Source organism: Piliocolobus tephrosceles, chromosome 3 (genome assembly GCF_002776525.5).
Source record: "Piliocolobus tephrosceles isolate RC106 chromosome 3, ASM277652v3, whole genome shotgun sequence".
NCBI lineage: Eukaryota > Metazoa > Chordata > Mammalia > Primates > Cercopithecidae > Piliocolobus > Piliocolobus tephrosceles.
In genome coordinates, this window is record NC_045436.1 from 113743278 (window position 1) to 113759316 (window position 16039).

Sequence of the window (16039 nt, forward strand, 5' to 3'; positions counted from 1 at the left end):
GATCAATTGTTCCTTCTGGTTTAACACTGTCAGTTTTAAAAAGTGTGAGACATATGCCATTTCTTTTAAGTTAGTCATAAGACAGCACTTCTGCACTTTAACGAAGTATCCCCAAATTAGCTAAGCAATTAAGGTAATACACAAAGCTTTCAGTGTAGCAGTAAATTAAGCTACAACTACTATAAACTACTACACTAGTATCTAAAAGTTGTGAACAAAAACTAGAACCATGAGAAATTGTACCTATTATACGTGTAAGCAAAGGCATGAAACAAGTAAACCCATCTTCCCTCATCAGTAATCATTAGATTACAATCTTTAGAGCTAAATTTTTTATAGCCTACAGTTTATATACTATATTGTGTATTTATAACCTGTAAAAGTAAATGACCATTTATTGTAAGGTAAATGAAAAAAATAAGATAAAAATGAAATGTCCCTTTGTTACCATAGTAAAAATAAATTTAAGATAGGTATGTAAAATAAAAAAATGCCCATTCGAAGTACTTACACAGATGCTCCTCAACTTACAATGGGGTTATGTCCTGATAAGCCCATCATAAACTGAAAATATCATAGGTTGAAAATGTATTTAATGTTTAACCTACTCTAAATGTGCCCAGAACACTTACATTACCCTACAGCTGGGCAAAACATAACAGAAATCCTATTTTATAATCAAGTATTGACTATCTCATGTAATTTGCTGACTACTGTACTGAAGGTGAAAAAACAGAATGGTTGTAAGGGTACTCGAAGTATAGATTCTACTGAATGCATATTGCTTTCACACCATCGTAAATCAAAAAATCGTTAAGTTGAACCATCATCTGTATAGCTCTGGATAGTTTTCAGGCCTGTTCATATGACTGGCATTTAAGTACACATGCATAGATACATTTACTCTTAAAATGTATTTCTAGTAGTACTTTTTCCAGAGGTGTAAACAATGTTTAAAAATATTTCTGGATCTTCTCTTTGGAATTCTACTTTATACTAAGTTCACAACCTATATTATGAAAAAAGGAAATTGCTTTATAAAAGGAGATATCCTAATAAAAACAGTCCTAACTCAGAGTGAAGAAATATCAAATAATCTTCGTTTATACTGGTAGTTAATTAAACAGGTACATGTATACTTTTTTTTATTTTTTGAGAAGCAGTCACCCAGGCTGGAGCGCAGCGGCGTGATCTTGGCTCCCTGCAAGCTTCGCCTCCCAGGTTCATGCCATTCTCCTGCTTCAGCCTCCTGAGTAGCTGGGACTACAGGTGCCCGCCACCACGCCTGGCTAATTTTTTGTATTTTCAGTAGAGACAAGGTTTCACTGTGTTAGCCAGGATGGTCTTGATCTCCTGACCTTGTGATCCGCCTGCCTCGGCCTCCCAAAGTGCAGGGTGAGTCACTGTGCCTGGCCAGGTACACGTATACTTTTTTAACATTTATCCGAATATTCTATAAACTAATTATGTGAATTATATGATTTAATAAAGAACCCATTTAGAAAAATAAAGAAAAATTGGCCATAATTTATTGAATTAAAAAATCTAAGAAATACTTTAAAAAAAAAAAGGAAAAAATGTATTAAAAAATATTGTTCTGGCTGGGCACGGTGGTGGCTCACACCTGTAATCCCAACACTTTGGGAGGCCAAGGAGGGAGGATCACGAGGTCTGGAGATCAAGACCAACCCGGCCAACATGGTGAAATTCTGTCTCTACTAAAAGTACAAAAATTAGCTGGGTGTGGTGGCGCACGCCTGTAATCCCAGCTACTTGGGAGGCTGAGGCACAAGAATCGCTTGAACTCAGGAGGCAGAGGCTGCAGTGAGCTGAGACTGCGCCACTGCACTCTAGCCGGCAACAGAGGGAGACTCTGTCTCAAAAAAAAAAAAAGAAAAATTTTTCTTCTACTTACTTAATGATACTATATGTTACATCATCTTTGGGCTTCCATTTTCTCATCTTTAGAAAGTAGAAAAATACCACCTACTTTACTGGCTGCTATGAGGATTACATAAGATAAACATGAAAGCACTCGATAAGTTTTAAAGCTCTCTATAAATATGATATCACAAAAATAGAAACAACTACTGATCTTTACCACCCAACAAGGAAACAGCTTGACACGAGTCAAGGCACAATGCTCTGGTATCATCTGAGGTCAAACAAAGGATTTAAATGTCACAAAAGGTAATGCTTCATACTTTAGTAAGTTAGTTTCTTTGTTAGTATTTTTATTATATATAGGTAACTTTGTTATATACCTTTTAAACACTGCTTTAGGTAAGAATATTTCCTTCTTCTTTTAAAAAAAAGTTAAGCACCTCAAGAAAATTGGTAAAACAAAACAAACCAAAAAAACTTGGTTACTTTAGTTATGAAGAAAACAAATATCAATGTTAAAAGTAAATGAAACTTGAAAGAGATTAGAGAGAAGAAAATAAAAAATTAGTGAGTTCTATGAGTTAATGTAAGAAATGTCAATAACTAAAACATCAATTTTAAAGGGACAATATCAATATACATTCTCTGAACTAGAATACCTTCCAGTTCTTACTGAATATAGGTAATATGGGTATACATATTCAAATATTACTTCTAAAGATTTTTATTTTTATTTTTTTTAGAGGCAGGGTTTCACTATGTTGTCCAGCCTTGAGTGCAGTGGGTATTCACAGGTGCAATCATTGCTCACTGCAGCCTCGAACTCCTGGGCTCAAGTGATTCTCCCACTTTAGTCTCCCGAGTAGCTGGGACTACAGGCATGCACCACTGCTCCTGGCAAGTATTTTTAAATGAACTGTCTAAAAACTTTTTTTCCAGGAAGTACACACAAAGTAATTTTGGATCTTTTGTCCTACCAGAGAAAAAGCTTTAATTTTTATTTATTCATTTTTGTTTTTTTGAGACAAAAAACAAACCCAGGAGTCTCACTCTGTCACCCAGGCTGGATGGTGCAGTGGCACAATCTCACTGCAACCTCTGTCTCCTGGGTTCAAGCAATTCTCCTGCCTCAGCCTCCCAAGTAACTGAGATTACAGGCACCAGTCACCACACCTGGATAATTTTTGTATTTTTAGTAGAAAGAGGGTTTCACCATGCTGGCCAGGCTGATCTTGAACTCCTGAACTCAAGTGATCTGCCCGCCTTGGCCTCCCAAAGTGCTGGGATTACAAGTGTGGGCCACCACGCCCGGCCAGAAAGAGCTTTAATTTTATTTAAAGGTGCCCTAGAATATTTTATGTGTTCTGGACAGTAAACAGATTTAGTAGCTGTAGAAATAATAGTAATGTAAGTTTATTAAATATTCCTTTTCAATTAAAGAATTCTTACATAGTAAAACAAATTTCAGATTTTTTACCAGCCAGAAGAAACAGTACTTGACAGTGTCCTTTTATATTATCAGAAACTATGCCTAAAAGCACCATGCATATGTAAATGCAATCTTTTACCTTCAACGTCATCTGAAAAGGTAGACAAAAATAAATAAATAAAAAGCGGGTGATAAAGACAACAGTTTTTTAAATATAGTAGTATACACAGTAAAATAGTAGCTTAAAATTAAAATGTTTAATAAGCTATATAACCCTTTGGAAGAACAGATCCATATTTACTTTGGTCAAATACCTCAGATATACTAAAAGAGATTTAGCATATGCTATATTTTTAGGACTAGGAGACAGATTTATCATTAGAAGGTTGTAAAATAGTCATAAAGAACTCCAAAATGTAGTTCATTATGTCAGCTAAGAATTATCATTTCACAAAGCAATAAAAGCAAAGTATCAATAACAGAACTGAAGGACATGTCTTAATGTCTATTTTTATTTTATTTTATTTTTGAGACAGAGTCTTCCTCTGTCGCCCAGGCTGGAGTGCTATGGTACAATCTCGGCTCACTGCAACCTCTGCCTCCTGGGTTCAAGTGATTCTACTGCCTCAGCCTCCTGAGTAGTTGGGATTACAGAAGTGTGCCACCACGCCTGGCTAATTTTGATATTTTTAGTAGAGACAGGGTTTCACCATGTTGGTCAGGCTGGTCTCAAACTCCTGACTTCATGATCTGCCCGCCTTGGCCTCCCAAAGTGCTGGAATTACAGGCGTGAGCCACCACACCGGCCTATTTTTTTTTTTTTTTTTTAAGACAGAGTCTTGCTCTGTTGCCCAGGCTGGAGTGCAGTAGCTCAATCTTGGCTCACTGCAACCTCTGCCTCTCAGATTCAAGTGATTCTTCTGCCTCAGCCTGTCAAGTAGCTGGGATTACAGGTGTGCAACACCATGCCCGGCTAATTTTTGTGTTTTTAGTACAGATGGGGTTTCTCCAGGTTGGCCAGGCTGGTCTTGAACAACCCCTGACCTCAAGTGATCCACCCTCCTCGGCCTCCCAAATTGCTGGGATTACAGGCGTGAGCCACCGCGGCCACCCCAATGTCTACTTTTTAACTGACTCTTTCAGAATGACTATATTTTCAGGAAAAAAAAAGGTCCTTAATAAAATTGATTCTATTACTGTTTATCCAGGATCATTTTTGGATGCTACATTAAAGAGCCTAAAAACACAAAGAAAAAATGAAACAGGTGGGCTCTAAACACGATTATAATATGATTTATAACAAAGAAAACCACCTAAAAAATATTGTTGCTACAAATTTTTTTTAAGAATAGAAAAAATTACTCCAGCAAATTAACTAGAAAAAGAGTTAAATTTTTAATCTGAAACAACTAAGGGGGATAAAAGGAAAGAAAAGAATGTAATTTTTTAAAATGTGTTTGAATAACTGTGTTGTATCTAACTTTCTCATTGTAGAAATAACTAGGGAAAATAAGTATCTTTTGCTTCAAAGTATATTCTTGAGTGTTTTGTATATATGTATTGTCATGTGACTGACAACCTTTTTTCCATGGGTACCAAATTACATTTACTAAATATTTTTCACCCTTAAGAAATTAATAAAGTTAAGCTATAGGATGGATAGATATGGAGAAATTGGTTAAAACAATTTTTTTTTTAATGAGACGGGGTCTCACTTATGTTGCCCAGGCTGGTCTCAAACTCCTAGGTTCAAGCAATCCTTCCACCTCAGCCTTCCAAAATGCTGGGATTACAGACATGAGCCATAACACCCAGCCAAAATAAAAGTTTTTAAAAAATAATATTTATGTCTAAGAAATTGTGACTATGCAACATGATCCAGTTTCAGATGTTCTCAATACTAGTATTCTGTGAAGTCAACATTGACATATATTCCTGCTCTATCTTTATTTTGATAAAATAAGAGCAAGGTCAACATGTATCTATACTTCTTTATTATCTGTCTTCTCAGAATTTTGAGAGATCATATAATTTCAGTCTAAATTAGATTTATAAAATGTATGAATATATCCACTGTTTTAACTTTACAGAATAATGAAAAATCTACTGTGTCCTACTGTAACAGCCAATTTGATATGACAAATACACTCTTCAATAGAACTGTGAAATGTTACTGCATATGTTTTGCAACATACAGAAAATGTATACAGGACAAAATGTATACAGACCTCCAATCAAGCTTCACACAGTGACAATAAATAAAAACAGACAACTTTATGTTAAGTGTGCAGGCATTTAAAAAAAAAAAAGAAAATGAATATGCCAAAGAAACATGTGGATTTCAAACTGACTCATATCATTGTTCACCAAACAGACATAATGTAAAGAAAAAAATCTAAATTTAATAAATTGCTGCACTTTATAAATTATAAGTCCTATGTAAAAATTTAAGTATTTATTAGGAAAAACCCTAATTTTATATTGCTCACTAGATAATTATATTTTCAATCAATAGCCATAAATAATTATTTAATCCAGAACTGGGTGATATGCATACTGCCTAACTAAAACCAAACACAAGTGGGGAAAAATATTACTTACAAAGAAGGATCTTATTCCATCTCACTATAATGTTCTGATTTACACACAAAGCAATCATCCTAAAGACACTTTTACAGATCTAAGCCTATGTGTTTATTAAATTCTTTTAATGAAAAAAGTAAAAAAACTTATACATTTATAAAATAAGTCCAACTTTAAAACCAGCAAAATTAGCACAACCCAGTTAATTTTATGTACAGAAAACACAGTAAAAATAACTGGAAACTTACCTACTTCTTCTTCTTCATCATTAGATATTATATTATATAGTGTGTCCAAAGCATAACCTATTATTTCAGAATCCGAACTGGAAAAAAGAAATTATCACACTTATACACTGCTGATGAGAGTGTAAACTGTTAAAACCATTTTTAGTTATTTAGGAATTTTAGAAAATTCCATTTCTAAAGCCCTACTCTAAGAAAATATCAGAGTGCAAACTGTAAAAAATGTGTAATTAACATCAAAAAGTAAGTAAGTAACATCAAAAAGATTAAAACACTTGACAGTAAACTTTACTAAAGAAGTATAGGACTACTACATTGAAATGGCCAATAATCACATGAAGAGACCGTCAACATCTTCAGTCATTGGGGAAATGCAAATCAAAACAATTAGAAAACGAGGCTGGGCTGGGCGCGGTGGCTCACACCTATAATCCCAGTACTTTGGGAGGCCGAGGTGGGGGGATCACCTGAGGTCAGGAGTTCGAGACCAGCCTGACCAATATGGAGAAACCCCGTCTCTACTAAAAATACAAAAAATTAGCTGGGAGTGGTAGATGCATGCCTGTAATCCCAGCTACTTGGGAGGCTGAGGTAGGAGAATCATTTGAACCCAGGAGGCAGAGGTTGTGGTGAGCCAGATTGCGCCACTGCACTCCAGCCTGGGCAACGAAAGGAAAACTCCATCTTAAAAAAAAAAAAGAAAATGAAGCAGGGTGCAGTGGCTCACACCTGTAATCCTAGCACTTTGGGAGGCCAAGGCGGGCAGATCACGTGAGGTCAGGAGTCTGACAGCAGCCTGGCCAATATAGTCAAACTCTGTCTCTACTAAAAATACAAAAATTAGCTGGGTGTGGTGGTGCATGCCTGTAATCCCAGCTACTGGGGAGGCTGAGGCAGGAGAATCACTTGAACCCAGGAGGCGGAGGTTGCAGTGAGCCGAGATCGTGCCACTGCACTCTAGCCTGGGCGACAGAGAGAGACTCCATCTCAAAAAAAAAAAAAAAAAGAAAAGGAAATTAAGAAATACCACTTTATATTTTATATTTACTAGGATGGTCACTTTTTAATAAAGGTTAATAACAAGTGCTGGTAAGAATACAGAGAAATTGGGACCTTCACACATTGTAGATGGAAATATAAAATGTTATAGCCATTTTATACAAGTATTTATACTCTGTAGTGAAGAGTTTGGCAATTCCTCAAAAAGTTAAACAACTTATCCCATGACCCAGCAACTGCACTGCTAGATACAGAACACAGTGAAATGAAAACGTACGTCCTTACAAAAATCAGTACATGAATGTTCATAGCAGCATTACTCATAATAGCAAAAAAGTGGAAATACCCAAAATGTCCAACAATTGATGAATGGGTAAACGAAATGTGGTATAACTACACAAAAGATTATTCAGCCATAAAAAAGAATGATGTACTAATACATGCTGCAACATGGATGAACCTTAAAATATTATGCTGTCGAAGAAGCCAGAAACAAGGGCCACATATGGTATAATTCCATCTATATGAAATGTCCAAAACAGTCAAATTTATAAAGACAGAAAGTAGATTAGTGGTTGCCAAGTATGCGAGAGGGGGTGGGGGAGGAAAATAGAAAATGACAGATAATGAATATGGGATTTCTTTTTGGCATGATGCAAATGTTCTGGAATTAGAGAGTGGTGATGATTGTACAATTTTGTGAATATATTAAAACCACTAAAATGTACACTTTAAAAGAGTGAACTTTATGATATACAAATTATATCTCAATTTAAAAAAACCATTGAGGTATCATGGTTTTGAAAAAGTCAGTGAGAGACAAGTTTTGGGCCCTGAGTATGGGAGTTAGGAGAATGACTGGTCTCTCCTTAACATGGTTACAGGGGGCTGGGCGTGGTGGCTCACACCCGTAGTCCCAGCACTTCGGGAGCCCGAAGTAGGCAGATGACCTGAGGTCAGCAGTTCAAGACCAGTTTGACCAACATGGAGAAACCATGTCTCTACCAAAAATACAAAATTAGCTGGGCATGGTGGTGCATGCCTGTAATCCCAGCTACTCGGGAGGCTGAGGCAGAAGAATTGCTTGAACCTGGGAGGCAGAGGCTGCAGTGAGCTGAGATCGAGCCATTGCACTCCAGCCTGGGGAATAAGAGCAAAACCCTGTCTCGGGGGGAAAAAAAAAAAAAAAAAAAAAGGATGGTTATACGGAAGCAGACCCCACAGCCAGATGGGATTTCAGGTAACGTCAAGAAAGGGAACAAAACTTTGTTTGACATAGCTGAAGATGAAGAGGGTTCAGTGTAAGGATTCTCAGCATTAGTTGTATAGGTCAGGAGAAGAAAGATGAAACAGTAATGAAGATGAGAATGTGGAGAGGGGAGATGGTTGTAGAATATAGACCTCTGAGGCTGGGCACAGTGGCTCATGCCTGTAATCCCAGCACTTTGGGAGGCTGAGGCAGGCGGATCACGAGGTCAGGAGATTGAGACCATCCTGGCTAAGATGGTGTAACCCCATCTCTACTAAAAAAATAAAAATAAAAATACAAAAAATTAGTTGGAGTGGACTGTGCCTGTAATCCCAACTACTTGGGAGGCAGAGGCAGGAGAATCACTTGAACCCGGGAAGTGGAGGCTGCAGTGATGCAGTGAGCCGAGATTGTGCCACTGTACTCCAGCCTGGGAAACAGAGTGAGACTTTGTCTAAAAAAATAAAATAAAATAAATAGACCCCTGCATTCAATTAAATTAAAAAAAATCTTCAAAGAACACTCTGAAAACAGGAAAACAGATAAGTATCACAGGCAAATGGAAAGGGAATTTAACACAAGAAAGGGAATGAAACACAACAAGGCTATTATATGTTTTTCTTTGTTATTATTGTCTGAGAGTTAAAATAAAACATTTAGCAGCCCCTGACGTGATACAACTATTTGTTCACACATTCACAAGGCCATGTGGTATACTCTACTTCTAAGCATAATGCCTAACACAGTAAATGTGCAATAAATTTTTTTAACCTATTACTTAACCTTTATCAAGAGTATCTACACACTTCTGCTGTGTGGTAAAAATGACAATAGCTGGGCGCAGTGACTCATGCCTGTAATCCCAGCACTTTGGGAGGCTGAGGCGGGCAGATCACCTGAGGTCAGGAATTCGAGACCAGCCTGACCAACATGGAGAAACCCCATCTCTACTAAAAATACAAAAAATTAGCTGGCCGTGGTGGCAGGTGCCTGTAATCCCAGCTACTTGGGAGGCTGACGCAGGAGAATCACTTGAATCCAGGAGGCAGAGGTTGCAGTGAGCCGAGATCATGCCATTGCACTCTAGCCTGGGGAACAAGAGTGAAACTCTGTCTCCAAAAAAAAAAAAAAAAAAAAAAAAGACAATAAAGACCACTTTACATAAGAGATGCTAATCATCTCATCATTAACTTTATACGACTTGGTAATAAAATGTACATGTGATTTCACACTCATAGAATAAAAAAGATTATAAGTATGTATAATCAGCACACTAATCTGCTCCTTTTTTCCAGCTCTTCTAAAGGCCACCCACATTCCCTGGCTCATGGCTCCTTCTCTCCATTTTCAAAGCCACCAAGAGCAGATTGAGTCCTTTTTTTCTATCACAGGACTCTGACCTCCTCTTCTGCATTCCTGTTCTACTTCTTTTTTGTTTTGAGACAGAGTCTTGCTCTGTTGCCCAGGCTGGAGTGCAGTGGTGCCATCTTGCCTCACTGCAAGCTCTGCCTCCTGGATTCTTGCCATTCTCCTGCCTCAGCCTCCCGAGTAACTGGGACTACAGGTGCCTGCCACCATGCCTGGCTGATTTTTTTGTATTTTTAGTAGAGATGGGGTTTCACCGTGTTAGCCAGGATGGTCTTGATCTCCTGACCTCGTGATTCACCTGCCTTGGCCTCCCAAAGTGCTGGGATTACAGGTGTCAGCCACCACGCCTGGCCTTTTCCTGTTCTACTTCTAAGGACCCTGTGATAACATTGGGTCCACCAGGGTAATCCAGAATAATTCTCTCATCTCAAAGTCCTTAACTTAATCATATCTGCAAAGTCTCTCTCACTATCTAAGATAAAATTCACAGGTTTTGTTGATTAGGATGTAGATATCTTTGGGAGACCACAATTCTGTCTACCACAGTTACCTACTATGATGTTAATAACACAGAGAGACCTGATGCATCCAATTCACTTATTCAAATACACTAGACTTACTGGCTTTGAAAAGGTAGTCAATTTGAGTTACACTGTCTAGGGAGAAGAAAAAAGGTCCTAACTGGTATGGAAAAGCAGCTGGGCATAACTGAAATATAACTGAAAATGAATCTATGAGGTTAGACAGGCAGTACACAGATCTTTTAAAAGCATTTATATTTTGCTTTGTTTGAGAAACATGAACTTTACATTTCACTGAACTGGTGAAATGCATTAAATGGGAGAAAGACTGAAGATGTGCATTTCAGAAGGATAATTCTTGCAATATATAGACTGAATGGAAATACAAAGAGATTGGAGAAAAATAATACTTTGGAGATGATGATTGTTTTCAACTATTGTCCAAAACTTTTCGATTCAGCTCCTTTCAAAAAAGTGAAGCCTAATTCTCCTCTCCTTAAGTATAGACTGCACTTATTAACCTGCTTCTAACAACTAGAATACGATGGGATTGCCAGTACATGACTTTGGAGATTGAGTTATAAAAGGCATTGTGGCTTTCTATTTGTTATCTCTCTACGATAGTTTGCTCTGGGAGAGCAGCTGAGATACCAAACAGCCCCACTGAGAGAGAAACATGGTGAGGAACTGAGGCCTCTTGTCAACAGTAATGTGAGTAAGCCATCTTGGAATCAGATCCTCCAGCCCCAGTCAAGCCTTCAGATGACTGCAGACCTGGCTGATGGCTTCATGGCAACCTCATGAGAGACCCTCAGCCCACTTAGCTAAGTTGCTCCTCAATTCCTGATCCACAGAAACTGTGAGATGATAAATATTTTATTTTGAACCACTAAGTTTCAAAGTAATTTGCTACACAGTCAAAGATAACCAACACAGAGGTTATGGAAATTATTTAAGTGATTGACATTGAGCCAGAACTAAGGCCAAAAAAGGAAATGGAAAGAAAATAATGGACTCTAGCTGTTTTTTGGCCTGTGTGGGCATGATGAGTTCAGGAGAGGAATGAGTTCCCTAAGAATCCTCCAGTTTCTCACTTGAATGGAAAGATGCTCATGACGAAGATGAACTTAGGGTAAAAGCGGTTGAAGGGGGCATGGAAAGCCTAGAAGGAGGACCAGAGAAAAATTAACTTTGAATATTTTGAATTTGAAAGGCTTATGAGAGATTTCGGTAGGGTAGAAATGTATGATGTGCAGCTAAAGCTTGTAAGACACATTCAACTGTAGCTAAGATCTGGAAGCTATCCATGCATAGTTAATGAAAACCAAAGATGGAGATAAAATCTCTTAAAAAGAAATTGACGGCCAGGTGTGGTGGCTCACACCTGTAATCCCCAGCACTTTGGGAGGCTCAGGTGGGCAGATCACCCGAGGTTGGGAGTTCGAGACCAGCCTGATCAACATCGAGAAACCCCATCTCTACTAAAAATACAACATTAGGCAGGCATGGTGGTGCATGCCCGTAATACCAGCTACTCAGGAGGCTGAGGCAGCAGAATCGCTTGAACCCGGGAGGCAGAGGCTGCAGTGAGCCTAGATTGCACTATTGTAAAAAAATTGAAAGAGCTAAAAATAGGCTAAATGATGCTTCTTTTTCTTTTTCTTTTTTTTTTTTTGAGATGGAGTTTTGCTCTCGTTGCCCAGGCTGGAGTGCAATGGCGTGATCTTGGCTCACTGCAACCTCTGCCTCCCAGGTTCAGGCGATTCTCCTGCCTCAGCCTCTCTAGTAGTTGGGATTACAGGCATGTGCCACCATTACCGGCTATATTTTGTACTTTTAGTAGAGACGAGGTTTCTCCATGTTGGTCAGGCTGGTCTTGAACTCCCGAGCTCAGATGATCCACCCGCCTCAGCCTCCCAAAGTGCTGGGATTACAGGCATGAGCCATCGTGCCCGGCCGCTTCTTTTTCTTTAAATTTATATTTATTTTTTCAAGACAAGGTCTCACTCTGCTGCCCAGGTTGGAGTACAGTGGTATGATCATGGCTCACTGCAGCCTTGACTTCCTAGGCTCAAGTGATCCTCCCACCTCAGCCTCCCGAGAAGCTGGGACCACAGGTATGTGACACCACACCCAGCTAATTTTTATTTTATTTTATTATTTATCTTTTTTGTTTTTGCGAGACAGAGTCTCGCTCTGTTGCCCAGGTTAAAGTGCAGTTGCTCGATCTTGGTTACCTGTAGTCTCCATCTCCCGGGTTCAAGCGATTTCTCCTGCCTCATACTCCTGAGTAGCTGGGATTACAGGCACGCACCAGCAGACCTGGCTAATTTTTGTATTTTTAGTAGAGACCAGGTTTCACCATTTGGCCAGACTGGTCTCGAACTCCTGATCTCAAGTAATCCACCTGCCTCGGCTTCCCAAATTGCTGGGATTCCAGGCGTGAGCCACCATTCCTGGGCTAATTTTTATTTTTTATATTGCCCAGACTAGTATCGAACTCCCGGGCTCAAGCAATCCTCCCACCTCAACCTTCCAAGGTGCTGGAATTTCAGGCTTGAGCCACCATACCTGGCAATCTTTCTCTTAAGACAGGCTCATATTTAACATTTAACTCTTATTACTGCAGTTTATTTCTCTTTAAAAAGCAAGTCTGAATACCAAAATATGCATGTTATATGTAAATGAATATCTACTTGCTCAATGTAAATGAATACCACTTGCCCAATTCAAACTCAAAATCTCAAGCCTCTAAATGAAAGAGTTGCTTCATCCCATTTTTATGTCTGTTCTGTGCTTAACACAGTGGCTTGTACTCAGTGTCCAACAAATATTTATCAAAATGACAACTGAAGTAAAAACTTCATAGCTTTAGTATGTCAACAACTTTTGGGGCCAGGCGCAGTGGCTCACACCTATAATCACAGTACTTTGGGAGGCCAAGTTGGGCAGATCGCCTAAGCCCAGGAGTTTGAGACCAGCCTGGGCAACATGGCAAACCTCATCTCTACCAAAAAATACCAAAAAAAAAAAGCAATCTTTTGGAATAGTGATGCTGACTCTAAAACAAATTAAAAGTTCAAGAACTATTAGGGAAAAAAATCATTACATAGAGACTTACCGATCTGTTTGTAAAACATGAATAAGATGTTCCATAGCTTGTATACCCACTTCCAAGCGATATTTCTGCACATAAAAATAAAAATGTTACTAAAGTAACTAATATCCAACTTAGGAAACTTAAAACATTTACAAAGTTACAAACCTTAGATAATGATTTGAGAGCACGTACGGCATTTCTTCGATCATCCAATAAAGTAGATGAAGCTACTCTGTCACAAAGCTTTTGAATCTGTCACGAAAAAATAAAATGGCATTAAAATAATTTAAAAAAAACATGAAATTTTTATCCCCTAAATGTATGCCATGTAATTAAAAAAAAAAAATTCAGCACACGGGATGTAACAGAAATAGTCTTTCAGAAATCTAACTATCCATTTAGTAGTATTATAACCTCATTACAGAGATCAAATAGTTTTTTTGCAGAGACTTAAAAAGTGGGAGGAGCTGAAAGAGAAGTCAAAATAAAGCATATAAATTAAGGAATTAAAATAAATAATTGGTAAAATCATAGCTTTCTAATCAGGTCTATTATGACTGTTTGAACCATGAGGGGAGAATAATCCAATATGGTTATGATAAAAGATAGACAGTTATTTAAAATTTTTAAAATAGTAATTGTTTACATCATAACTTTTTCCTGACATTTTCATCATATATTTGAAGAAGAAAAGTCAAAACTTTATATCAAAACTTTTATGTTTTAAGTGTGCCTCAAAATGTACAAGGATGAAATGCTTCATTATACAATAATTTATAGAAACCAAAAAAATTTTTTTTTTTTTTTTTTTTTTGAGACAAAGTCTCGTTCTTGTCCCCCAGGCTGGAATGTGACAGGGCGATCTCAACTCACTGCAACCTCCGCCTCTTGGGTTCAAGCGATTCTACTGCCTCGGCCCCCTGAAAAGCTGGGATTACAGGCACCTGCCACCATGCCCGGCTAATTTTATTATTTTTAGTAGACAGGGTTTCACCATATTGGCCAGGCTGGTCTAGAGCTCCTGACTTCAGGCAATCCACCCGCCTGGGCCCTGCAAAGTGCTGGGATTACAGGAGTGAGCCACTGCGCCCAACTGAAACCAAAATTTCAACTAAATTTTAAAACAAATCTTGGAACATTATTAAAATAGGAAAAAACAAATAACAACATGCTAATACAATTGTAATACATTCTTTGATGGAACGCCATGTAGGTATTCAAAAGAATTAACTACTGATATGAAAATACCGTGGTATAGTAATGAGAAAAAAAAAAGCAAGTTATAAAACTAAATTTAAATTATGGATTCAGTAAAGCAAAAGTACCAGATTGTGCATATAAAATTACATTTAAAGAGAATGTGGAAACCTAAAACTATAAACTTCTAGAAGAAAGCATATGAGAAAATCCTCGTGACCTTTATTTAGGCAAAGACTTCTAAGATGCCACATTCATAAAAGAAAAATTAGAATGGGCACAGTGGTTCACGCCTGTAATCTCAGCACTTTGGGAGGCCAAGGCGGGCGGATCACAGGCAAGAGATCCAGGCCATCCTGGCCAACATGGTGAAACCCTGTCTCTACTAAAAATACAAAAATTAGCTGGGTGAGGTAGTGTGTGCCTGTAGTCCCAGCTACTCTGGAAGCTGAGGCAGGAGAATCGCTTGAACCTGGGAGGCGGAGGTTGCAGTGAGCTGAGATCGCACCACTGCACTCCAGCCTGGTGACAGAATGAGACTCTGTCTCAAAAATAAATAAATAAGAAAAATGTAATAAATTAGATTTCATCACTTCTGCTTTTTTTTTTGAGATGGGTTCTTGCTCTATCTCCCAGGTTGGAGTACAGTGGTGCAATCACAGCTCACCGTAGCCTCAACCTCCTGTGCTCAAACAATCCTCCCACCTCAGGCTCTCGAGTAGCTAGGCCCACAGGCACACAACCACAGCCACACCTGGCTAATCTTCTTGTAATTTTTAGAGACAGTGTCTAACTATGTTGCTCAGTCTTCTCTTGAACTCCTGGTCTCAAGCGATTCTTCCACGTTGGCCTCCCAAAGTGCTGGGATTACAGATGTGAGCCACTGCACCCAGCCCCGCTTCTGCTGTTCAAAAGACAGTATGAAGAGACTGAAAAGGTAAACCACAGACTGGGTGAAAATATTTGGAAAACATCTGATAAAGAACATAGTTTAGGCCAGGCGTGGTGGCCTGTAATCCTAGCACTTTGGGAGGCCGAGGTGGGCAGATCACGAGGTCAGGAGATCGACACCATCCTAGCTAACATGGTGAAACCCCGTCTCTATTAAAAATACAAAAAAAATTATCTGGGCATGGTGGCAGGTGCCTGTAGTCCCAGCTACTCGAGAGGCTGAGGCAGGAGAAAGGGGTGAACCCGGGAGGTGGAGTTTGCAGTGAGCTGAGATCACGCCACTGCACTCCAGCCTGGGCGACAGTGCAAGACTCTGTCTCAAAAAAAAAAAAAAAAAAAAAAAAAAAAAGAACATAGTTTAAAAAACACTTGGGTCCTTTCTAGCTCAGCCAATTAGTATTTTAACTTTTCTTTTTTTTTCAAGACTATCATAAAACAAGTATTTTAACTTATTGAAGAACGTACTTTAGGCCAGGAGTTTGAGACCAGTCTGGGCAACATAGTGAGACCATG

At 38.6% G+C, this 16039-nt stretch overlaps 1 protein-coding gene across 2 annotated transcripts in view; it reads right to left on the reverse strand.

Annotated features, from left to right (window-relative positions):
• Positions 1 to 16039, reverse strand: part of USO1 (USO1 vesicle transport factor) — a 93424-nt gene that overhangs the window by 54039 nt on the left and 23346 nt on the right. For both annotated transcript variants that reach the window (XM_023189792.1, XM_023189791.1), the window contains exons 2-4: positions 13544 to 13630; positions 13400 to 13464; positions 6145 to 6221 (exon numbers count right to left, since the gene is read on the reverse strand). In XM_023189792.1, the coding sequence (XP_023045560.1) occupies positions 6145 to 6221; positions 13400 to 13464; positions 13544 to 13630 (229 nt within the window). The remainder of the gene's footprint in view (positions 1 to 6144; positions 6222 to 13399; positions 13465 to 13543; positions 13631 to 16039) is intronic.